At 40.4% G+C, this 26,728-nt stretch overlaps 3 protein-coding genes across 3 annotated transcripts; all 3 read left to right on the top strand.

Annotated features, from left to right (window-relative positions):
- Positions 1-4,870: 4,870 nt before the first annotated feature.
- LOC137899078 (intestinal-type alkaline phosphatase-like) lies at positions 4,871-13,803 on the top strand. Its single transcript, XM_068743088.1, has 11 exons — positions 4,871-4,964; positions 5,698-5,823; positions 8,946-9,061; positions 9,748-9,922; positions 10,102-10,274; positions 10,385-10,519; positions 10,591-10,666; positions 11,640-11,774; positions 11,974-12,165; positions 12,399-12,515; positions 13,529-13,803. Exons 1-11 carry the CDS (start codon positions 4,871-4,873, stop codon positions 13,801-13,803), a joined length of 1,614 nt encoding a protein of 537 aa, XP_068599189.1.
- A 1,205-nt stretch (positions 13,804-15,008) lies between these two features.
- On the top strand, positions 15,009-19,937 carry LOC137899492 (intestinal-type alkaline phosphatase-like). Its single transcript, XM_068743529.1, has 11 exons — positions 15,009-15,084; positions 15,577-15,693; positions 16,911-17,026; positions 17,331-17,505; positions 17,718-17,890; positions 18,120-18,245; positions 18,355-18,424; positions 18,700-18,838; positions 18,988-19,178; positions 19,307-19,423; positions 19,669-19,937. The coding sequence occupies exons 1-11, from the start codon at positions 15,009-15,011 to the stop codon at positions 19,935-19,937; spliced, it is 1,569 nt and encodes a 522-aa protein (XP_068599630.1).
- Positions 19,938-21,126: 1,189 nt separating this feature from the next.
- srek1ip1 (SREK1-interacting protein 1) lies at positions 21,127-23,577 on the top strand. Its single transcript, XM_068743876.1, has 5 exons — positions 21,127-21,178; positions 21,704-21,751; positions 22,175-22,318; positions 22,682-22,751; positions 22,966-23,577. Exons 1-5 carry the CDS (start codon positions 21,166-21,168, stop codon positions 23,189-23,191), a joined length of 501 nt encoding a protein of 166 aa, XP_068599977.1. The 5' UTR covers positions 21,127-21,165; the 3' UTR covers positions 23,192-23,577.
- Positions 23,578-26,728: the final 3,151 nt, after the last annotated feature.

Genomic DNA, 26,728 nt, shown 5'->3' with positions numbered 1-26,728 from the left:
GAAAAACAAAACCACACATTTGAATGTGTTTTGTGTCATTGTTTTCTGTATTACTTCAACTGTAACACAAAACATTGAAAAAAAGACTTTTACCAATAGATTATGTTTTGGGACCTCCCATATGAAAATAAGTCGTACATTATCTTTACTGTTTGGGTTCCCTCCATTCATCAGGAGCAGCTTCAGATTTTGATAACATCCCCACAACGCAGCGACATGAAGAGGAGTCAGGCCTTCCGCTGTCCTGAGAGAAACACAAAAAAACTCCACATGAAATAATAGAAGAAAACACTAATCGATAATTGTACTTGAGAAATGTAATGCTGCATTTGTTCACGAAATCAAATACATTTAAGAGTAAGTCAAAAGAAAGCATACTTGACATTGGGGTCTGCTCCATGTCGTAGCAACATTCTCATGCAGCGCGTGTTCTTCTCGGTCTCTTTGCCAGCAGCTAAGTGTATTGCAGCGACCCCCTTGTTATCCACCAGGTCAGGGCACGCACCTTGCAAAAGAAGCAGCTGCACACATCTGTCAAAGATGAGAAACAATGCGACATCTATCCTGGAATGGGATTATGTTGCATAGAAAGGTACGTCGGTTTATAAAATGCTGCAGGATAAAATGTGTATAATAAGCATAATCATTTTAGACGATGTTTTGGAAAATGTTAAATGTTTAGCATTTGAAGGAAGGAAGTCTAAGACAAACTAGCCAGGACTGCAAAATATTTTAAATTAACCAAACACACACTCAACTTTTTTTCACAACTGCACCAAGAGAAATGTTAGTCAGAGCAAGGACCCCTCCGAACAAAGCAAAAAATTAAAAAAAAAAGGTAGCCTCACCGAGGATCGCCATCGATGACAGCTTTACACAGTTCACTGTCGAGATTCTTTCGATCCATGCTCGGGAGCTTCAGTCTATTCGCTATTAACATCTAAAGAATGGCCGAACCCCGAGCAGCAGACTGGGCTGATCTATTCATCGAAAGTTCCTTGCTCGGCTAATTGCAGGAGATAACATCCAGAAGGCGACAGCGCATATCGAACTACTTTTTTACATACAGTTAACCAACAATGTGTATTATCTTTGTCATCGTCCCTTAAATAATTGCAGAAAAACATTGTTTTCTATCTCTAAACACGAGTTATTTGTCCGTGTAGTAAGAGTTTACGAGGACGAACATGACTATTTGAATCCAGAAACTAGTTCCTGTTTTTGTTGGCAGAAAGCGGAAGTCCTACCTACATTGTCTGTGATTGGATAATGCTTTCAGAGCGTCCAATCAGGTGAGAGACCAGTTAAACCTAACAAAACGAAATCCCACAGCAAAAACAGCACGTGTAGCTCAGTTTGTTACGCGCTTGCCTCTTAATACGGGGATCGCGGGATCGAATCCCTGCCGTCAGCGCACTTTCGCGTTAGGTTCCAACAACAATGTCCGTTTGTTATAGTTTTAAACAGAATGAAGCAAATATTTTAAAAACAAAATATGCAATTAAAAGAAGAGTAAGAATTAGTTTTGGTGGAAATATGACATAAACCTAAGGGAAACCTTGGGGAAAATGAAAATGTATGATTTGAAATGGGACTACAAATCCTGAAACCAGTTGAATATCAAAAATGGTTACAGCCGTGTGCTGCTAACTGGCCCCGTCTGGCCGACACCTGCCGGACGTTAGGCTGGCTATGTTTGGATGGAAGCCTCTCAAGGAAAATAAACTGTCTGTCCTCAAGCGCCAGTGGTGGAGCCTCTTAACCTCACTACCTGACACCGTGACACTCCTACGAGCACAAGCATCATGCCTGGGTGGCCATTCAGGAGAGGAGCATCCTCTCAAAGGGGAAAGAAAAAGCCATGAGGAAGACGAGCAGGATTTGATGCTATTCAATCATACTGCAGCAAATGTAGCTCATCCACTTCCACCCATTCCCCTGGTCCCAGTTCTCTCTTTCTATCTTTTCTGAGCCCTTCCTATGCATGTGTGATGGCTTCTGTAATGAGCATTCTTTGATGAGGAGGGCTTATTTAAGTGGGAGGTACGGAATGCGAGGTACACAGATGTGTTTCGCACTTTTTCCCTTCGGAGCAGACTCGTCCATCCTGGGTGCTAATGTGTAGGATTATACCTCTTCATGGATTACTTCTGACTTTCTGCACAAAACTGGTTTTCACTCAAGCTTTTGCTCATAAGCCCACACTTATTTACATATACCTGTCCTTATAAGGCACAGCATCTACAGTACACACTCCCGGCATTCCTTTAACTCTTTGTCCCACTTTGAGTCTTCTGAAACTAACAGGGATTTCCTGCAACAGACTACAAAGCAAAAACCCTGCGTGAGCCGCTGACAGACGTGCTCACAAAGGACCAGAAAGGAAAACGCTTTGATTTGATGCAACTTTGGAGGAAAAAGATGAGCAAAGCGTGCAGGGAAATGGATCTGCCTTCTGATTTGATGGACAGTCCTTTACTCTTTGTATACCATTGTACCAAAAGGAGAAGTAAGAATAGAAGATTGCACAGCAAACCAAATGAAGACCCTCCAAAACAGAGGAGGTGAAAGAAACAGAAGGCGGAACAAATCACAAGTCGCTAGTTGTGATCCTGTTTGATGTTGAAGTAGCAATCTCTTGCTGCCATGAGCCGTCTTGAGTCGAGACGCTGTTGTCTCGGTGCTTCACTTGTAATTTGCCCTCAATTGAGTTGCGTGCCAGCTGTAAAACCTTTTACAACCCGCTTGCCAAATGTTCTGCGATTGGAGCTCGGTCACCAGTGCTGCACACAAAAACGAGTTACATGATTTATGGTTATGGCATGTCTTACAGTAAATTCACTACATTTATTCTTCATCACTGTATATGTGTCTGTGGAGCATATTTGAGATGTTTCCTTAAAAACCTACAGGCATCATTGTCGACTAAGTTTAATTGTTCAACCAATGAGTCTATTTAAGTCTTCTTGGTTCCCTTCTGAATGTACAACTCTCTCTCTCTCTCTCTCTCATCCCTATCCATCACATCTCAAAAGCCATTCCTTTTAAAAGCCACCATTAAGAAGTCATGGAAAAGGATTTGGCTTATTTTTTTTGGAAACTGTGGCTATGTGGTCTGCCGCCACCCACATGCATATGCTTGCTCTGACAACCTGAACCTAAACATTTCCCCCAATGAGTTGCAATCTAGACTCAAAATCTGGTTAACCACTATAATTAAACAAATATCTATAGGTGAAATAAGCCTTACATGTCACAAGCAAAAGAAGGGGGGGGATGGGAGGAAGGAGTTGTTTGGACATTTGTAATTTATTTTTAGAGGAGTCGAGATCTGGATCCAGATGTTAGAAAGTAACTGTGAAGCCTGCATATATTCCTAGACTGATAGGTAGTCTTGAAACAGGTATTAAAACCTGCACTGTGGTTTCTTATCACATTGGAATATGCCTCCGTATTTAATTTATTAACAGTGGTAATGCTTTAATCCTAGATGCTTGCACCAAAAGTTAATTTTAGGGCTGAAATGTGCAGCAAATAAAGTCTGGTAATGATTATTTTTCTTAAAATCTCTTAATGTCAGTCTTCTAAATTCCCAGGAGATCATTGCATTCCCACAAACAGTCAACCTTACCTTATAATCAGAGATGAAAAGTACCTAAGCACTTTTTTGTGGATGTATGATCCTCCTAAAACGGCCATCAGGTGTTTACCCTTTTCTGGCAGGCAGACGTACCTCCACAAGTTCACCAGCTCTTGCATATATTTCTCGTTCCTGTGGTGTGGGCTATAACGTGTGATTCCTTTTTGCCCAGATTGATGCTATGATTTTATTGCCGTCTTGATTAGGCACATGTGACTAACTGCAACTCGCTACGGGCACTGGTTGAGCAACTGGCAGAAAGCAAAGGACTTCCAGAGGTCTGAACTGTAACAAGACTCAGCCTCAGTTCAGGCTTGTGGGGAATTTGATTCTTCTGGCCATGTGGAGTAAAGTTGGCCAGCCTCACTTCATTTCACACAGTAACTGCTGTGCATAGAAGAGCAAGACATTTTTAATCAGCAGGCTGTCTCCACTACCTCATGGAAGAAAAATGCTAACTCTGCTTGGAAAAAATTGCCAACTTGACATGGTAAGAGAAGGAAAATATTGGGGTCTTTTAAATACAGAAATGTAAAGAAGGGAGATGGAAATATGGCCATTTTCCTGACACGAAGAGCAGAGCACATCAAGAACAAATCACAATATTCTCAAGAATAGATCTACCGGTAACCTCCTCCCTCAGGCTGTTTTTCCAGGGGATGGGGGAATGGAAATGGACAGAGACACGTTCATGATTTGTATCATGATGGATGCCAACATAAATTGGGTAGCCACTTTTTTGCTCTCAGAGAGGGTTCACTGCATGGACCCACAGAGTCACCACATCAAAAGTTGATTCAAATTTCAATCGCACACCCTTCGGAGCAGTAGAGCCAATGAAAATAGGAAGAAGAAAATTAAAGCAGCCATTTAAAACAGTAAAATGAGGGTGGTACATTTTCAGAAGTCAGTTAATACACGAGTTGAGGAACTCCAGCACGACAGAGCTCTTGTGTGGTCCTGGCTTTGCTTTCTCTTCCCCCCCCACTCCACCCCCTGGCTCTTCCTCCTTCACTCACATTTTCTCTCCCCTCTTTAGTGGCTCTTAGCCTATGAGCTGGTGTTGCCCTCTTCCTTACTACACACCCAGTGGGGTTTTAAAAAGGCAGGACTGGAGGTCTTAGCGTCCATACACGCTCACTCCCCGTGCCTCTGACTATTGATCTTGGTGTGCTGCTCTGAAAGCCGGCTGTGCCCATCTCACCAGCATCCAGGTTGCTTGGATTAGAGATGCGGATACCTGATTGCAGGGCCTCTAATCTTCTGCTCATCTTTCTGGGTCTCATACTACTGGCTGTGGGCCGGTTCGCTATGGAAAGCCAAGGTGAGGAGGCACGAGTAATGATACCTGCATTTCTTTTTGCAGACAAATGGACGTGGCGACTCAAGCAGGTAACCTTTGCTTGAGAACTTGGTTAATATGCAGTCAGGTGTGATGGTGGAATGGAGTGTCTTATCTTGATGTAGTTCCACAGGAGAGAATGTGAATGCATTTCTTGCCTGCATCTCCATTTTTGTGTAGAATGTGGGATGGAATGTGGATGTTTGCTTAATCATTGATATGGAGTGTAGACTCAGGAAGGTTCTTTTTCAGACTTCCTTTCACTGCGAGACTCTCACTGGGTATGAATGGGCAGAAACCATGTCAATATGACACAATATGACTGGAGATCTATAACTTCTTCACAATGTTTTAGAACCTTCTTGTTCTGAAGCCGTATACAGTTAAAAAACACACACAAAAAAAAACCACCACAAATAACCGAGTTTTGCCTTTAAGCCTTTTGAGTTTGCTTCCATACTAACATTGACAGATATGAAACCACCTGTATTGACCGCATCTTTCCTTCCTCATCTGCACTTGTTTCTTCTGTTTTGTTATTTACACTGCTGTTTCTCCAGATATCACATTAGACTGTTCATTCATCAGGCATGGTAATCGTACTGAAATCCTGTCATGCGTAATGCCCCCCCTAATTACATATTGGCTTATTTCCATTCCTGCTCCGGACATACTTATATCATTCTCTATCTTTGTGTGTGCTTCCATGTGGCAGAGCCGTACGAACTAGAGAGAGAACCATCTTATTGGGATGCTCAGGCCAGGGAAATGTTGGATGCTGCACTAAAGCTCCGCCCTCGGAATCACAAGGCCAAGAACATCATCCTCTTTCTTGGCGATGGTAGGTCAAATCTATTCCAGCAAATATCCAATGCTGAGTTGGTTATGGTTGAAATTTGAAAAGAAAATGAATTGCAACAAGAAAGGCATATATATATATCATCTCAGTTGTTGCCCAGACCTGTATGGAATTTCCATACAGGTCTGAGCAACAACTGAGATTGAGGCAGATAATCTGCTGTCAGGACGCCTAAAGGAAGATTAACTCACTATATTATCAGTCAGCATTACCCCTGTTATCACTTAAAGTCTGACACAAAGGTGCACAGGCAGAAAACAGAAACATAAAAACTTTATTCAGCAAAAACTTCTGCCCTTTGCTGTCCTGCCGGAACATTCATTTTACTTGTACATATATCTGTGTTTGGATGAGTGTGCTAAATGTAGATTTAGGCATTTGCAGGACAAACTGATTTTAACTGAATCTGTAGAAGCCAGAGGGGAAATAATTTATCCTGAACCCTGGACCTTCAGCCATAATCCCATGAAGTATGGTTGCACATCTGAATTCCAGTGCAGCAGAAACATGCTAAACATCAGTCTGATTGCTGAATCTGATCCTTGTCTTAATTTCAGATTGCAGCATAAAGCTGCACTTGAGCTAGAGAAGTCCCTGTGAGAAATAAAGATTGTGTGGGCTCTCTTACAGTTCTTGAAGGTCCCATATTATGAAAAATTCACCTTTCCCATGTTTCTACACTATTATGGTGAATTAGGGTCCTTATCAACCGCGAAGCAGCTAAATAAACCATCAAGTCAAATAGTCAATCCTTTGTAGTTTGCAAAACTCGTCTCGAAGAAATCGCACCCGCTGTAACCACAAGGGGCAAATCTACACAAGATGTGTGTGCACACGTGTGCGTGCGCCCCCCCCCCCCCCCCCCCCCCCCTGTCTGCCCGTGCACGCTCTACAGCATTTTCCCTGCATAAAGTTTATTTTTGGTGGAAATGTTCTGGCGAAAATGGGCAAAAATGTTTTCGTGTGTGGTAAACACTTTGAACGGGACTGAGACAGAGATAAACATCGGCGCAGCATCCGCGATTCTGCCGATGCCCATCCGGGTAGGAACGGTCGATCTCCGTTCCTCCCCTCACCTCTGGTTACGAGCTTTGGTAGTTACCGAAAGAACAAGGTAGTGCGTAAAAGCGGCTGAACTGTCTACACACACACACACACACACTTGTCGCGCCGTGTGTGCGTGTGCGTGTAGAGACATTCTGCAATGCTTTTACGCGCGACCGAGCGCGAGTGTGTGCGCACACACACACGGCGCGACGTGTGTCTCTGTGTGTGCGTGCGTGTAGAGACACTCTACAACGCTTTTACGCGCGACAGAGCGCGAGTGTGTGCGCACACACACGGCGCGATGTGTGTGGAGAGACACTCGACAACGCTTTTACGCGTGACAGAGCGCGAGTGTGTGCGCACACACACGGCGCGATGTGTGTGTGGAGAGACACTAGACAACGCTTTTACGCGCGACAGACCGCGCGTGTGTGCTATTTTGACCAAAGACTGGCACAGATATTTCATATAAGTGCCTGAGAACTGCGTTAACTTGTGGAAAAGGGTAGAAAACAATTTAGATTTAGAAAAAAGTCATGCTATCACCTCACCAATTATTAATCTGGTAAGATGATTGAGACCAAAACAGAACTATAGGGTTTGAGTAATTATCGGTTTTGAATCCATCATGTCAAAAGAAACCGAGATTTCCATTCCAGAGTCAAAGCTACTCTTGCAAATCACTGCTGTTCCCTATTCCATTCTGTTGAGGATATTCAGGAGATGGAACTTACAATAAAGTTGTAGGATCTCCTTGTGCGAAAACAAACATTAAGTTCATTGTCAGTGTTTTAAATCAAACCCGCTGTGCGTATCCCATATAGCTTTTATTGTTCATTATTGATAAATATGTTTTCTTGTGCAGTCAGCTTTTTCACTGACTTTAATGGTATATTGCTTCATTGGATGGCACCATACTCATGCAAAATTTACTGGGGCTCTAATTAAAAACATTCCTCTATAACAAAACCATCGATCAAATATTTTTTATAAACACAAGGGATGTCTGTTCCTCTGAATATCCACTCTGTACTTGCTACATGCTAGTGGCTGCTTCTGTAGCACGGTTTGTGTGACATTCATTGACTATACATGCCACCAAAGGAATTATGCTTGCCTGTTGGGAGAAAGTTTCCATCTGTATCAGATTTGATTGAGTCAATAATTGTGACTTGCATGATATATTTACAGCTGTGGTGCATGAAAGTCTTTTGTAAAGGGAGCTGTTGAAAGGAACAGAGATGTAATGTGTTTTCCTGTTAACTATTAAATGTCTGCTTTAAATCAAACCTACTGAGTCACATTTCTGGGTGGTCGAGGCTTTGTTTCCTCCCCAGCGATGCCTTGCTCAAAGCAATGCTCTCGGTGTTATTTGTATGATGGCAGAAGGAAAGCTGAATGTATCACAGCAAACATGGGCTTTGTCGAGTAGGGGTTTCATGATCAGCAGAGAAACTCAATAGCGGATCGCAGGAAGACATTAAAAAAACAATTAAGAAGAGTGATCAAAGGTATTTCTTTGTATAATTCAGACCAAATAATGAGTAAAAGAATATTATTGTATGTTTATATGGTACATGTTGCAGCAAAAGTGGTCAGAGCACATTGTGTGGAAGATTCAGTCTGACAATTTTGTTTGAAAATGTGGTTGTCATAGAAAACCACCGCCTTATGTACCCCCCTGCATTTGTGGATTCTCTTGATGCTAATAGCTTTGAAATGCCTTTGATTTTGTTTGGTCAGAAAATTCCACAATGCCTTTTTTCCTTCTCATTCTGAAAGATGAGTTTTAAAAACAAACACATTGTAAGTAACATGTCTGGTCTGTATATTTTAAACGTTCCCAAACTGTTTAGAGATTTGGTATTTTTCCGCTCTCAGGTGACAAAACAGCGAGATTTTCAGTAATGATATAAATATGTGCAGAACACAGATTCCCACGGAACAGATCGCTCTTTAAGTTCACCAACTATTTAAGAAGACTGAAGTTGGTAAATATTTACATCTACAAAGGCATCATACCAGCGACCCTTCACCTGTCAGCTGTTGCTTCACAGGGATGGGCGTGTCCACAGTGACAGCTGCCAGAATCTTGCGAGGTCAGATGGACGGCAGATCAGGAGAGGAGACAATGCTGGCCATGGACACGTTCCCATATGTGGCCTTGTCAAAGGTAACAACACAACAATGTACACGAGGAAGGGTAATAAAAGACACTGGTTTTGTCACACTATTATTATTATTATTTTCTATGCATCTTTGTTTTGTTTTTCATTTCCATGTTGTCCAAGTTTGTGTGGAATGTTCAATAAAAAAATCTAAAAGATAAAAAGAGACCAGCCCTTATGACCCATTATTAAGTTATTTTATTATTATTAAAGTCCTGACTATGTGTCACTGTCATCAGACAGGGGGAGTAAAGTACAACTACTGTGCAGGATATGTTCAACTGTGATGCATTAATTCTTTTATGCCTTTGGACTGTGTGAACTTTCCTTTTCACCTTTAACATGTTCGGTCTCGTCTCATTCAACACCGCTCTTCCTTAAGAAGACAAATATTTGCCTGAGTGAAAATTATTCAAGGGATTTGGCTAAAATTAACATTCCTACTGTAAATGCTGACATTGTGGAAAAAACTGTGAAAAAGAAAGGTTATAAGTCAGATAAATGTTGCATTCAGCTTTGTGGTTGAACATAATCCCTAAATCATAATAATGTCCTGTAAGTGAGGGTGTGAATGAAGCTGAGTATTCAGTATCTCAGTGTTCTAACCTAGAATTTAGAAATGGAAATAGTACTAAAAAAAGTTGTGTTTATTTCCTGTCCTGCTTGTAATGTTTGCGTTTCTAACCCACAGACCTACAGTGTGGATAAGCAGGTCGCAGACAGCGCGAGCACTGCTACAGCCTACCACTGTGGGGTGAAGGCTAACGCTAAGACAGTCGGGCTCAGCGCTAATGCAATGGCCTATGAGTGTAACACCACTTTTGGTAATGAGGTCTATTCGGTCCTGCGACGAGCTAAAGTACAAGGTAGAGTCCCATAATATCACAGCAGTGTTTTCAATAGTCTATGACATCATGGTTAAAGCACATGATTGTTTGAATTTAACATGTTCTGTCACGTCTCATGCACAATGTACAAAAAAGAATAAAATATTGTGTGTGACTGTCTGGCTGCCTCTGATTTGGTCTGTGTCTGCAATATACAGGTAAATCTGTTGGCTTGGTGACCACTACTCGTGTCCAACATGCCTCTCCGGCCGCTGCTTATGCTCACTCTGTCAGTCGTAGCTGGTACAGTGATGCAGATCTCCCTTCCAGTGCCCTCAAACAGGGTTGTGTGGACATTGCAACCCAACTGGTCTCCAACTTTGACATCGATGTATGTACAGTATGTATGAATAGCATTATAGTACAGTGAGCTTGAGTATATGGACCATCATAGACTTTTACTGCATAGATAGAATGATTCTGAAAAATTGTCCCCTTAAGGTTATTCTGGGTGGAGGGAGAATGTACATGACACCAAAAGGCACCCCAGACCCCGAGTACCCAACCTCCAGCTCTCGCAAGGGTGACCGTAAAGACAGGAAGAACCTCATTGATGTGTGGCTGAAGGCCAAACCGGTAGGCACTATTTGTCACTGGTGTTGAATATTGCTGTTACGCGTTGTGAATTCAAGTTTGTGGTTTTTCAGAACAAGAAGGCACGCTACGTTTGGCACAGGAAGGAGTTTGATGAAATAAATGTTAAAACTACGGACCGGCTGATGGGTAGGTATGGATATGTCTGCAAAGCTGAAGAGAACAGTGAACAAAGTAAAGATGACTTATTTTAAATTTACAAAACGAGTGGCTCTGAAAATATTATTTATTAAGGTCAGTTTTCGTCTATCCAGCCATGGTAAGTAGTCATGATAATACACCATAAATCCACAATTCACTTGTATTACCTGCCATAATTACAACCGTAAAACCAAAGGGCATGTCAATTTGATACTTATGACTGTAATACAGAAGCAATAAAACTGTTATCACCTTGAACATTTGTATAGATTGAATGTGTGATAGTATTGGCACGTGGCGGAGTGGTTAGTGCTGCTGCCTCACAGCAAGAGGTTACAGGGTTCGAATCCTATCTGTGTGGCGTTTGCATGTTGTCCACATGGGTTTTCTCCAGGTTCTCCAGTTTCCAAAAACATGGCAATTCAGGGCATTTGGCAAGCCCACATTGTCCATAGTGTAGGAGTGTGTGCGTGAATGGTTGTCTGTCTATGTGTGTGGCCCCACGATGCGCTGGCAACAAATTCGGGGTGTACTGAACCCCGAATTTCGCCCATAGCGAGCTCGGATAGGCTCCAGCAATTCCCGTGACCCGCGAAGCGGAATAGCGGTAGAGGACGAATTAATTAATATGTACAGGAATGCAGAAAAATCCTCACCAAATATGATCATGTTTTTGATCAATTGTGGAAACATAGAAAAAGAAATTAAGCAGTGATACCTTGGAAGCAGCTTGAATTTTAAGGGAGAATATAAATACAAAAAAAACAGCAAAGTAAGCTAAGCATGCTTACTGTCTGCACTCGTTTAGTTTCGTTCATTGTGTGATTGTCCTCTTATCACTCTCACTTTGCCTCCAGACTCACACTTACTACCTCTTGTCTTGTGGTTCTCTGTTAAAGGTTAACTCATATTACTCATATTTCAGGGCCAAAGTCAAAGTTCCTGTTTCCTTTTTTTCCAGGTCTGTTTGAGCCAAAGGACATGAGATTTGAGGTATTTCGGAATATCACACGTGACCCCTCCATTGTGGAGATGACAGAGAAGGCCATACAAATTCTTAGCAAAAATCCCAAAGGATACTTCCTGTTTGTAGAAGATGAGTACTTTATGAACATTCTTTTAATTGAAAATCCCATAATGTATTACTGTATTGTTCTATTTTTGATCAATGTTGTGCTACAACAAACAACATCTACTTTTAAAAGAAAAAAACACAGCATAATCCCATTCCTAAATTGCTACATTCAAATATTTTGAACCGGGTCTAATAAGTTTACTTTTTGCCTTTCTGTTACGAGGGAGAATTGATCATGGCCACCATGACGGCATCGCCAAACTGGCACTGACAGAAGCAGTGATGTTTGACAGTGCTATTCATCGCGCTGCACAGCTAACCAGAGAGTCCGATACCCTCACCGTGGTCACTGCCGACCACTCGCACGTCTTCACCTTTGGTGGCAACACACCCCGTGGGAATCCCATCTTTGGTCTGGTTTAACACACAAGCACTTGATTCCGATCGAGACTTAAAGGGAAAGTGAAGGAAAACAAAGTAGATTTGTAGTAAGATGTGAGTGAGTCAAATGAAGAATAGTCAGCCCTGGCCTGGATTTGTAAAGTACCCGATAGACTGTGTATTCATATTTCCTTTTAGCATGCTGCAATCTACTATAGGTTGGTGCTCACATTCTCCTTATTTGTGCCATTATTTGTCTTTCAGGCCTGGCACCAAAGAAAGCCGATGATAAAATGCCTTTCACCAGCATCCTGTATGCCAACGGTCCTGGTTATGTTCACATAAATGGAACCAGGGGGAACATCACAATGGTGGATTACTGTAAGCACAAACTAATGTCTTTCAGATGCTGCGCTCGTCTGTGCTGATGCATGCACAGACGGCATGGGCTGATGTGGTTGAGTCTTGCTCGTCGTTTTCTCTGGAAAGAAAAGATGGCAGCTGACGTCTGCTCTCTAGTCTACACAGACTTACTGTAATTGTGCTTGAAAATTATGAAATTATATTATTGAAATATTATAATTATATGTCTTTATGGAACTAGAAAGTGATGACCTGGTTCCTCCTCCTCTTTCACTGCATCATTTGCGTCAGTCATTGCATGACCGTGTGCACTAGGATGAACTGTCTCCATCCAGGGATGAATTACCTTTCAAACCCCCAATTTTGTCTTTTTAAAAAGGCCTGACATCACATTTTTCTTGGAACCTGTAGTTACGTCTAAAATACGCAGTCTTCCATTACCTCAGGTAAAAATGCAATTACAAGTGAGGGTTTCCCCCCCCTAAAACTTAATGTATTCATCAAGACAAATATAAAGCACAACATTCATCAGCTGAATTGAAGATAAAAATGTTGAGGCTAAAGCACCAGACAGAATACCACTTTACAATAGATCACTGAATAGAATCCAGCAAAGGGATTCCTCTTTTTTCCAGCATCTTATGCTTGTTTTTTGTGGAGGAAAGTTTTCCTTAAAATATGGGCAGTGATTGGTGTAATTGTGCAAAATGGGCTTTAATTGTGTTGCTTTTTAAAGTTTTGAAATTAATCTTAATTCTGAAAATTATACCTATAATCTTCATCCCATCAAATACATAATTTGATGGGAAACACAGCCCCACCTATGTCACAATTAAATCTCACGATCGTCTCTGGCATCCTATACAATCTATTGAAATTAAGTCACTTAACTAACATCAAGGCAGGATAATAAAGTGCACTTTATTCAATTGATCTGTTCCAGCACTGTGAGAGAACAGTGATATTTATCATGTCTTACTTCTGATGACATAGACTCTTAAACTATCCATTCGTTTCTTACGCCTGTGCAGATGACGAGGAGTATATGCAGCAGGCTGCTGTGCCATTGGATTCTGAGACACATGGGGGAGAGGATGTGGCCATCTATGCTAAAGGCCCAATGGCTCACCTCTTCCATGGGGTGAAAGAGCAGAACTACGTGGCACATGTCATGGCCTATGCTGCCTGCTTGGAACCTTATACAAACTGCCCTCCTCACCACCGTACTCACAGCTCAAGCTGCATTGTTAACACACCCTCCAACTTCCTGTTTGGCCTGCTCATCTTCCTCTGTTTACTCAGATGACCCCTCAGACACTTCAGTACATTGACTCTTACAAAAACACACGCATGCATGTATGTAGCAAACTAGACACTTGGAAAACAATATAGATTCATTCATTCTGTTTCTGTCAATGACTGTACCAAATGCATCCTGATCATACCATGTGCATTACCATGATAGCATTCACGAATGTTGTAGTCCTATTTGAATTCAAACAAGCAGTTGCTTGTTACACATTAGCTGTTGGTGTACATCATTATCATCATCATCCAGATGACAATATGTTTGTACACAAATCTACGGAAAATTTCCAGCCAAACCTATAGAGTCATGGAAATAGAGACGCTGTTCCTGGAAAATATGTAACTTTTAAGTATTTTGTTACGGTATGTTAAATTTACATTTGGACCTCACTTGCTCCAAATCATGAATCTGTTTTCTGTCAGAAAGTCTGTCGCTTGATAAGTTTTGGTTTATAAATGAATGTATTTTTTAAGCAAATATTGACAATGTATTTTTCATACTATGTTTTTGCAAATGTTGCATAAAGAAGGATAAAACAGTGTGTTCTCAGTAAGTCCATTTACGAATTAATTTAAAGCAATTTATTTATTTAAAAATTCTTATTTACGTGCGTGATGCATTAAGACAAATTAGTCACAGATTTTATGAAATTATGATCTTATTTAACTGGAAATACAGGAAGTCAAACTAAATGCAAATAAAAATATAAGTAAGACTTAAGTCAACAACAACTTTTTTTACATGTAATATGTGAACGCTCATAATATGTGGAAGGCACTAAAATACACTGTGCACTTTTTATGAGAACTTATAGTGACTATAATATAAAAGGTTGCTTCTGGTCAACAATCATCAGATTACAATCAGCATTACGACACACAATACAAAAATAATCGACTCATTAGATCGCCGTTCTGATTAATGATTACTCCTTTAAACGTCAACATAAATACTTCTGTTGATGTTATTTCTACCACTGATGTTACTCCCTCTTAATTTGTTGCTCATTCTCCTGTCACACGTCACATTATATACACAAGATATGACCAATACCTACAACGGAATATGTACAAATTGTGCGTGTGTGTGTTTCTTTTTTGTAACCTCTTGCTCATGTTGATCTTTGCTCCCGAGCTGCAGCTATAAAGCACACCCAGGTACTCCTTTACTCAATTGTCTTTGATTAGTACATAGTTATCACCATGGTCAACAAACATGAATTCATTTTTGCTGGATTGCTTGTTATCATCTCATTGCAGTGGACTTGGTCTGTTCCAGGTAAGCTATGGTACACATTTCTATCAAATCTTTACGTACATTTTGGATCTTTAGGCAGACAAACTAAGAATTTTCACTTTTAGACATTTGCAAATCGATTTCAATGACAACATCACAACATTTCATTCAAAGCACAGTTGTATCAATTCTCAATTCAAGAAAGATAATAAATGAGACCGAACATAAAGCACATTTTGTTAATTGGCTGGAAGTGATTTTTTGTAAAAATAAATTACAAACTACTTCATGCAAAATTGACAAAAATATTTAATATTCATTTAATATTTAAATATATTTTTTATGTTTTCAATGTTTGGCTTCTGAACCTGCAGATTTTATCGCTTACTGTATTCTCATATTCCACGAGAGTTTGTGTTATTGCAAGTCATATAATATATAAATGCTATTTTATGTCACTGAATCATCTTAAAATACAGTCAACAGAACACTTCATGCTGTGGATTATCATATTGCACTTTTTTATACCAGTAGCGGAAGAACTCCATGCTAGTTACTGGAACAACAAAGGGAGGGAGGCTCTCCAAACTGCCATGACTGTTAAACTCAGTAACAATCAAGCAAAGAACATCATCCTCTTCCTGGGGGACGGTGAGTCTGAAAAATATGTTTCCACACAGTTTAAATAGTTTCTTTAAATTGTGCCATATCTTCTACTTGTAATTTGCTCAATATGTCAGATGAGAAGGCTGTAACACGAGTTTAAAGGTGGGCCATCATGATGTCAACTCATGTTAGGTTATCTAAATGCTATCCATCCATTTTCTTGTAGATGAGATGACTGTCTCATTGAAAGCCACTTTGTGGGTCACGGGTATGCTGGAGCCTATCCCAGTTTGTTATGGGCGAGAGGTGGGGCACAGCTCGGACGCGTCGCCAGCGCATCATGAGGGCCGCAAAGAGACAGACAGCCAGTCATGCACACACATTTTGCATGTGCGTGTGTGAATTGATACTTTTGAAGTAATCAATTCAAGTAAATTGCATGTTTCTGGTGGTGTGTTTGTGATCTCTAATGGAAAAGCTAATTCTGATTAAAACTTTTATTCTGGATACTTTAATTCAGATTCCATTAGAAAAACACCATTCCGGTAAGGTCATAATTTATGATGTGCCCTTTAGTTATGACTTTGCATCTCAATGATAAAGCCATTTCTGTCCTGTACTTTCCTTTGTTCAGTCTACGATCCAGTATCAGTGCTTGGCAACTCCACTTGTTTATAAGTTTATGGATGAATCATCAGTTTATCATTCCATTTAACCCCACCCTTGACTAAGAAAATGCTGACAGCAGCATATTTAATAAATTATCAGGGGTTATGATCGATCAGTAACATTTAATAGCATCACAAATGACATGGAAACGTGTAGCAAATATCTTACCAAGAATAGACGTCATAATTAAGCCTTGAATTTTAGATACTAACAGTAACTTAATGCCTAAAGAGTTTACACAGGCTTATGTTGAAATATTGTTAATCTTTTTTCAAATAAATATTTAATCTGGCCTTTCAACGAACACAGAAAAAAATGATAAAATGATATGTACGTATATTACATTACATGGTATAATATAGTATATACTTATTAATTCCAATACTGACAGTATTGTATAGTTGTATTATGAAGTGTTTCCTACATGGAATTTATGCTTCTTCTGTATTTTTCATGGCCCATAATCATCTTTGTTGGATAACTTTCACCATCCTTTCAACTCTCATCATCAGCCAAGCATAAGATTTCCAGAACCTGTCCTAAGCCTGGTTGATTTTTTCCAACACTCAAGTGTGTTTTTCACCTGTTTCTAGGTATGGGGATAACAACAGTGACCGCTGCACGGATCCTCAAAGGCCAGCTGGCAAGAAAGTCTGGGGAGGAAAGCAGTCTGGTTATGGATACCTTCCCTCACCTAGCCTTATCCAAGGTTGGTGCACTGTCAGACACGTTGAGAGAGGAAAGTTTCAAATTAAATGAAAAATGAAAGTTAATTTAATCAACATAAACTTACAGGCGGAACCTGTCATCCCAAACACACAAACAACAAAATTCAATGTATTGATGTTCTTAAAATCAAGAAGACACGGGGGGGGGGGGGGTTTACGATTTTTTTTTTTCATTCAAGAATAAAATCTTGCTACTGGTGTGTCTCAGTTTAAGTCACTATGAATAAGAATGTCTGCTAAGTGCCCGTTGGTATTAACACGTGTTTGTCTATTTGACTCCTGCAGACATACAACGTGGACCAGCAGATGCCAGATAGTGCTGGCACAGCTACAGCTTATCTTTGTGGTGTGAAGGCCAACTATGGCACCGTGGGGGTCACCGCTGCCTGCCCAAGGTACAACTGCAGCGCCACCTATGGGAATGAGGTCACATCAGTTTTGAAACGTGCCAAAGAAGCAGGTATAGGCTCGGCTCCACCCAACTTTAGTTTGTGTTCATTTCATTTTGACATGGCGTACATCTACTCCAACATTGTATCGATGTGATGTGTATTCTCTGAGAAACAAGTGTATCTTTGCACTTTTACTCTTTTTTGTGGTAGATATTATTTAAACTATCCTAACATATTAAAAGGTGCCCTGTTATGACCTGAACTGCTTTGTGTGTTTTAGGAAAATCAGTCGGAATTGTCACCACAACAAGAGTTCAACACGCCTCTCCCAGTGCAGCCTACGCTCACTCTGCCAACCGAGGCTGGTATGCTGACTCTGACCTCACGACTGAGGCCGTCCAAAACGGCTGCCGAGACATTGCTTACCAACTGATTCACAACGTAGAGATAAACGTAAGCCTTTGTATAGTGGTATAATTGAAGCAAAACATTAAACAGCACTCTAGTTTTCTTGAACTGAACTTATAAATTCCCTGTAGATGATCTCTAGGAAGTGTTTTGTGCACATGCAGTGCAAGCAAATGAGCAGAATACAATCACTCCTGATCAGACATAAGGCAGATTTGCTAAATCTCAATACATAGGCAGTGTGAAATATATTTTTTTTTATATCTTGATCCAGGTCATTCTTGGTGGTGGTCGTCGGTATATGTTTTCTAGCGACATGCAAGACCCAGAGTATCCAACTAATAGAGGAGAACGAAATGATGGACAAAATCTTGTTCTGGAGTGGCTAAAGAACAAAAAGGTAATAAAAAAAAAAAGATTTTACATTTGTGCTCATCTGATTTTTCCTGCATCTTCTGAAATATATATTTTTTTAAACGTGAAAAATATTTTTGCTATTTTGCTCACAGAATGCTAAATACGTTTGGAACAAAGCTGATTTTGATGCTGTTAATCCTGAAAATACAAACTTTCTGATGGGTAAGAATAATAACTTTTTCCCCCTATTGTTCAAACGGTTCAAGAACACCATGACCTCATGCACCAAGCAAAGTCACAAAACAACAGATTGTAAATCTGGACAAAGTGTAATCATAGAATCCGTTCTCTCTTACAGTGTCAGTTTACAATTTAGAGCAATATTCAAACAGACACTTTATTATGTTTTTGCCTTGCAGAAAGTGCATATGGATATCGACATAGACATGCGTTTCATATGTTGTAGGACTAAGGCTGCTGTTTCTCCCTGCGTTTAGGTCTCTTTGAACCCAAGGACTGCCGCTACGAGTTGGAGCGTGATCCATCCATGGACCCCTCCCTTACAGAAATGGTGGAGAAAGCTATTCAGATTCTCAGCAAAAATCCAAAAGGATATTTCCTCTTTGTGGAAGATAAGTGTCATTATTTTCTTCTTTTACATTATAATCAAAATAAAAGTTGAAAACTTGATTGAAGCAACTGCTACTTGTACTAACAAATTGATCATCAAATATTAATTTGAGGGATATACTGCTCTTATCAAGTATATTCTCTTGGACATCAAGGGGGAGAATTGATCATGGACATCATGGCAATCGGGCCAAAAGAGCTCTCTATGAGACGGTTGAATTTGACCGAGCAATTGGGCGAGCAGCTGAACTCACCAGTGAACAGGAAACCCTGTCTATAGTCACCGCTGATCATTCCCACGTCTTCGCATTTGGAGGACACTCTGCAAGAGGAAATCCTGTTCTGGGTGAAATGCACATTTAGAATTTCACAAAAAAGCTGAGCCAGGAGACATTTGATGCTAAAAAGAGAATATCATGTGGAGTCCCGAATTTGAAGAAACCTGTAGATACTTATTTTCCTTATGATTTACAGGGGTGTCTCGCTCAATAGCTGACGACAACAAGCGTTTCACCATTGCTGTGTATGGGAATGGACCGGGGTACAATATTGTCAATGGGACTCGACCAGACGTGAATGAGACAATTTCATGTAAGTGTACATTGTTACTGAACTAGCTCTATCTAGTGGTTTTAGAGGGTATCTCCTGCAGTGGCACAAAGAAAGACTGAAACCACACACACACACACTCACACATGCACGCACATTTTTTATATTGAATTTAATCGTCTTCAAGATCCTTCTAGTCTTTTCAGACCCTCTGTATAAAATATATCTATGTGCCAGACATCCCTGATCGAGCTGACACAATGCTATTTTATCCTCTTGGTCCTCAGCAAGCAATGACTACCGTCAGCAGGCTCCTGTCCTTATTGATTCAGAGACCCATGGTATAGAGGATGTAGCAATCTTTGCCAAAGGACCAATGTCACACCTTTTCCACGGGGTGCAGGAGCAGAGCTACATTGCCCACGTCATGGCTTTTGCTGCTTGCCTGGAACCATATAAGAATTGCAACCTGCCTCCACCCAGCAATGTCGCTTTCATCCACCCAAGCCTGCTTCTCCTTCTGATGAGCCTCATTCTTCCTGCACTTTCCCCTTGAATGCATCTTGATCTTTGAATGAATGTGTTATGATTGACAGTCTAAAATTTCCTTTTATGTATATCAGAGGAATTAATTCCATTCTTCTTCAATCCCATCACTTGAGTCAAATAAAAGAAATGCCTGTCATGTGCAAAATGAAAGGATAATGGAGAAAATGCTGTGAAAAGTTCATGAATGTTCTCAGTTTTTTCATGCCTCAGATGTTTACCTGAGAAAAAACCCTATAAAAAGTGTGGTTTCCTTTTCATTCTAAATACAGTAAATACAATTACTGTATTGATTCTGGAACAATAGTCACAAAGACAGTGTGTGTTTGTGTGCATGTGCGTGTGTGTGGGTGCACGTGCATGCATTTGTGTTTCAGTCACAGATGATGATGAGGGCATGTCTGGGGGCTTTGCGTCTGTCAACATTTTCCATATGCATGCCAGTCTAAATCTGGCTGCCTTCAATCAACCCTTAGCAAAGAGCCACAACTGGATCTACTGGGAAAGCAATCAAGCATGAGGCAAAATAATGTATTTGAAAAATTATTTGTGTTTTTATTAAAACTGTAACTTGATGTATGCAATTACTCAGAATCACGGTGAAGCAGGAAGAGCATAAAAAGGAGATTTCAAACTATGTAATTATTTAAACTTTCTATGACAAATTGTATTCTATAATATTCATTGGTAATATAAAACGTACTGCGTCAATAAACATACTGCATGAGAACTGGAACACAACTATTGCCTCAAATTATAAAATTATTAAACCCTCTTACACTGTTATAATTGTTATAATATTCATAAATGTTTTTAGTATTTTACATAAGATCAAACATAAAATAGTAGATATTCTACCCTTTACATATATATTCCTCCTTAACACCATTTGCAATTAACCCCGTAATTGCTCAGATAATGGTGCAAAGTACAAATTCAACGTAGAAATTGAAATTAATAAATGTGACTGCTTTCTTAAATTTGTTGTTTTACTTTACTTTACTTATAAGGCTGTCAAAGAATTTAGAGGTAAAGTGTATTGGTTCAAACACCAACCCAGTAGATGGCGGTAGTGGGACCGTAATTTGGTTTTCTATCGCCAAGCAAGGGGACAGAAGAAGAAAGCGGAACTAAGTTCAACTGTTTCCGGACGACTACATTTTGAAGAAGGACTTTAGGTTAATTCACGCGGTATTAAGTTTAGTAAATGTTTTATACACTTTAGGTTGGACGCTACAATGGCAGATCCAGGTTGGTAATAAATATATATTTGTAAATAAATTAACATTTTCAAATTCGCAGTAAGTCACACTCGGAGTGGCAATCTGGGAGACGCAAACGCGACTGACTTTAGCGTTAGCTTGTCTGATTACATCGAACGGATTAAACGGCATTAATTATGCCGAACGACGACCCGTTTTCATCTAGAATCCGGTTGCTTCTCCATAATCGACTAAGTTGCATCATTTATTCATTTATGTATTTTACTCGCGCCGGTATTAAACCCTATCAACACAGCATTACTTAACCTGGGATGGTTAGTTTAAGGTCCCTCCGTGTAAAACGTCCATCGTGGCAAACTGAGTAAAGAAATGTCGCCACTCATTGGAAAGTTCTGTTTTGATATAAAATGTACAGTCATGTTTATAATGTGGAATTTAAGGGGGGCTAGCTTTATAAAATATACGTAAACAATGTATTGAGGTAACACAGTCATGTTTACAGGCTAAGTTCCTCCTGCTGCAGACACTAAAATATATTCTCATTATCTCACAGGACCTAATAAGGATAACATCAGAGCTGGTTGCAAGAAATGTGGATATCGTAAGTGAAGTGGCCACAGATTCGCAGAACATCATCAGCATCGTCCGGCAGATGTTGAAAGACCTGAGCCTCCTCAGGAAATGGAGGCTGGCCTGTCTTATAAAGGCTGTCGGTGTTCCGAGCCCAGTCCAGTTTATTGTCTGTGTACTCCCAGATATTTATAGCCCTCCACTGAGTCCACGTTGACCCCCCCCTGGATGGAAACAGGGGTCGTAGGAGGCGTTGTCCTCTTGAAGTCCACCGCCAGTTCCTTTGTCTTTGCCGCATTGAGCTCCAGTATTACTGATCATCCTGTGTGACACGCAGCTGTGCAGACGTACATACTGTGGTCTACTCAGTGGTTTTGTGCCGGCAAATTCAAATGTGAAACACGCAGCTCTGCAATGAAACCTAATAGTGAGTCATAGTATTTTTTTTTTACAGCCGGCCACTTGACGTACGAGTGCCGCAACTTTGTCAGAGTTGACCCCCAGAAAGACATTGTTCTGGATGTAAGCAGCACCAGCACCGAGAGCGAGGACGAATTGGATGCAGTCCAGCCGAGTGAGAAGCTGGGACAACGTAGGGGTAACGTATTAATTCCATTTTTGTTGAGTGTAAACTGATGACATCATAAATGAAAGGCAATATGGCAATTCCTAAATTGTGAAAAAAACACAAGCGTGTATCTGTGTGTGAGTGATCAGAGGACGAAGGTGGATGCGACTGGTTCTCCTGCGGGCTGCTATTGCATGACACGATTTCTCTGTTCTCACGCATCTGTTGGGCGGAGTTAAACAGGACAGGTCTCTCATTTTTCAAAGTATGCTCAGTTGGTAGTCTGTAGTAATGAGATATTATCTTCAAACACAGCCGTGCATAATGTTTCTCTCTCAAGACGGGGTGCATTTAATTTACAATGTTGCAACATTTCTGTCCTCAAATCTGCAGGTTCTCATGATGACAATCGAAAAAAGAGACAGAAAACGAAAAAGAGCAGCGACAGAAGTTCAAGAAAGAGGTTTGTAAGAGTAGCAAGATTGCTGAGTGTTAATGAAAGTCACTGAATGTACCAGATTTAACCCAATACGTGTACACTGCTATGTCATGCCGATGCATGACATAGAACTTGATTTTTATTGCTGGTAATAAGGTCAAATGTTCCAAAAAAGTTAGACCATTTACTATTTTGCAGCACCATGACCTCTGAGTATTTCTGTTTATTTACTGCACAGATCAGCTTCGTCAAGTGATGGTGAGGCCAGAAAGAAGAAGAAGAAGAAGAAACAAAGCAGGTCCAGCTCATCTGATGAGGAGGAGAGTAGGAAGAAAAGGAAACTAAAAAGCCACAAGAAGAAAAGCAAAAAGAATAAAAAGGACCATGGGAAGAAACGGAAGAAGAAACATGAAGCATCTTCCTCTTCATCACACAGCTCCAGTGAATCCTCAGATGGAGACTGAAATGACAGAATCACGCTGCCTCTTGAACATAATTATCCTTCAGCCCTGTGAAAGGCACTGTATAATTGGAGAATAATATGTACATTACCAGGAATGTTTTGATGTATTATTTTTTACTTTGTCTTTACTAACTTGCTGTCATTTCACATTTGACTGTTTTTTTGTGTGTTGAAGGATCTCGGGTGACATTTGATGTTCTAGTTTGTCATAAACTGAACATTCGAGAGGAAAGCAGTGTCGAGTAAAAAGATGCTTATTTTTTATGTTTTATAATATTGTCATTCAATTCTACTCCTTAAATTCTTCTTTTTTGGGTACAGGTACAATTTTAAAGTGCAAAGTTGAATGCTAAACATGATCAGACTAACTTTTTAGCGGACTGTAAATAAAAGCTTTATTTGTATGGTATTTTTCTGGGATGGCTTTTTTACTGTGATGCAGCTTCTTGGTAAGAAAATGCAGGTTTCAGAGATTTGGACATGAAGCATCGTTATGGTGCAGATATAATCGCTTGATTCATGCTGTAGAGGGCGCCGATGCGCTGCAGTTGTGCAGAAACCTCCATGTGATGGACTTTGATGATGACTGAGCAGCAGAAACTTTAATCCTGATGTAAGAGTTATGAGGACACAGTGAAGTTAGCTCTCTTGCACAAGTGTTAAATGATGCTGTGGTTGTGTAGATCATGGGTTGGTACAGACTCGGCAGAAGAATCAAGATGATCAAAAAGGCATTTTTATCCATCACAATATCGCCACCTAGTGGTCATGGTGCGCTCATTGACATAATACGGAGCTAAGTGAAGTTGCTGTATCATCTCTGATGATCAGAAACAGAGTTAGACACAAAGACAAGTTAACAGTCTTACAGATCTTCCTGCCAGGCAGAGACTCTTTGGTGTGAAGCAGGTGACAAGCATCAATCTAACCTGCAATAAAAGTTCTGAGGATTTGATAAGCACGGGGACTCAAACCTATAGCAGTCCTCATCCATGTACACAAACAGCACAGAAATAAATATGCACAAAGATGCATGCATAAATATGAAGCATCACTTTATAATGATGCACTATACATGACAGAAGCTTACAAAGGCTTTTGTATTTTTTGCAGTGTGACAGATGTTTGTAACACTGCATTGATTTTACTTTTCCACAGGGAAGGGGTATCTAAAACTAAGCATCTGCAACATAGTGACAGTTTAAGCATGGCATCAGTGGCTGACATTATTACTTTATCATTTGGGGCCCGAAAAAACATTCAGTCACCGTTGATGGTTGAGGATTCATTAACGTTCTGGAAATATCTGATTCCTGCAGTAGATTATGTTTCAAAGGTTTTGATTTTGAGTTTATGGCTTCATTAAATGTCATTAATAGTGACAGAAAGTGTTGACAAAAGAAATTTGGAGAGATACAAAGGAGCAAATGAAGAAAGAGCGCGGCCATGTGCAGCCGCATCGAGCGAACCATATGCTGTTTGCATAAGACAGAAAGGATGTTTTCCTCTTTGCATCAGCTCATTGGCTTTTATTGAGCCTGTGGATTCAACGGAGCCATTTAAATGAAAATGAGATGGTCAATGTCATCTTGGAGAGAGTTTAGCTGCGAAGAAGAGCAATTTAACCTTCACACAGACATCTCTGAGGCATTGATCTCCGACTTAGAAATCATTTTGGTGAGATGGCTGAACAAAATGACTGCAGCATGAGGGCAAATAAAGCATCATTAGCATAAGGTGTGTTTTTGTATGCGTTTGTGTAACTTCAGTCGATCAGTTCCAGGCTCATGCGTACAGTCTGGTAGCACCGATGTCTGTTTTTAACCTTTCCTCAGTGGCCACCATGGCTACATAGCAAAGAATAACATCTTCCCAGAAATAAAATGAAAATCCCTTATGCTGCACTTTGGTGGGAACAACCCAAGCTGAGAGATGGCGCCGGTTTTGCGTCTGTAACCACTGTTGAAATATTATTTCACAGGCAAGCTGTCCACGCATCTTGGAGCTCAGTTTGTGGAGCACTTGAAAAAGGCATTAGGGCCAAGAGGCAAGTTGGAGGCTTTACAATTTCTACCAATTTAGTTCCTGCATCTTAGGTTTCCCCTCTTCCTTCCCTGGCCCCAAAACCCAGGCCCAATGTAGTAAATGACCTCTAGGATAAATAGACAGCAGGTTACACCACCCGACTCATCATTTGACGTTCTCCCAAAACCTGCAGGGAAAGAAACCGATGGGGTGAGTGAGGTGAGTCTCTGCTCACGGCGCTCTCTTTGGTCTAAACCCTTTTTTTCCTGATGTCTGTTATTGCCGGCACTAGTTCCTGGGTTGCCAGTGGAGCTTGTTCATATAAACCTTGAGGTTTTAAGGCTTTCACTGGACTGACTGGGTGGCTTTCACTAGGGAATTAACATGGGGTCGCGTTGGATCATGATCATGATCAACGGTTAACCTGTGTTGGATGAGGCTGCTTGTGGAGGTGGCGCTGGTGAAGACAAGTTTCCTGGCTCTAGAGAATATGGGTCAGTCAAAAACCAGGATGTGGTCTTGATTCTGCAAAATCACAAATCCCTCTGATGCTTTTCAACTTACTGTATAATTTAAAATCATTTTATTTAACAACCATTTTCTAGATTAGTCTTGATGAAATTGGAAATCTCTTCTGCCTAACCTTAGAGTTTTTTTTTTCATTTCATTCCCAGGTCATCAAATACAACACTTTGATGATTGGTTGTCACCACATAAAAGAGATGATGGTTTGTTTTATTTATTCACCTAAACAACAACAACAACAAATCTTCTCACTTAAATCATGTTATCATGGCAAATACATTCAGTCAGTACAGAGACATGTTTTTATTTTCACATCCTCCTCCATCAGAGATAAATCATTTATTGCCAATTGTTTGTCTATGATTGCAGATTGTTCCCGTAAGCTTTTGATGAATACATTGATTACCATAATGTGACCACTGGTTGGTTTAACTTCCTTTTCTTCAAGAAACGTATGTGATCCTTGCAGGCTATGATTGAAGACAGTTATATTTATTTAAATTAATAATTTATCTACATATTTTTCTTTTTAAACGTATTTGCTGCTAGCATTTCATTTTGTAGTGACCGCTTTACTCCTGACAGTTTTGAAAACTTTCATTAAAAACATGCTGTGCTGATACTAAAGAATATTGCTGTCCATATTAGGCCGGACAGAAATTCTCAGTGCAATTTTCACATAGTTGTGTAGGGCGAAGTCCGTTGAATTCACTCACATGGGCTGTTGACTTCTGTCTTTTCTGTTCCACTGAGGTCCAGAAGATGGCAGGAGCGGCACTGCTGATGACGCACCAACAGAAAACAAATGACATCCCACCCAACAGTTTCAGCACCACGGGGCCTTCCTCTCCGCTTCCTGGATGACGATAGACATTTTGCGCGTCTCCGACATCAGACACATGTGGCTTTTTCGAGACGAGCTACGTGGTGTCATCTCTGTGCCAGGCACATCTGCTCACTCTTACTCTGGTTTTAATGCTCTTTCCAC

Source organism: Brachionichthys hirsutus, chromosome 9 (genome assembly GCF_040956055.1).
Source record: "Brachionichthys hirsutus isolate HB-005 chromosome 9, CSIRO-AGI_Bhir_v1, whole genome shotgun sequence".
Lineage (NCBI taxonomy): Eukaryota > Metazoa > Chordata > Actinopteri > Lophiiformes > Brachionichthyidae > Brachionichthys > Brachionichthys hirsutus.
Note: the sequence above shows the minus strand (reverse complement) of the source record. Positions and strands in the feature narration are given on the sequence as shown.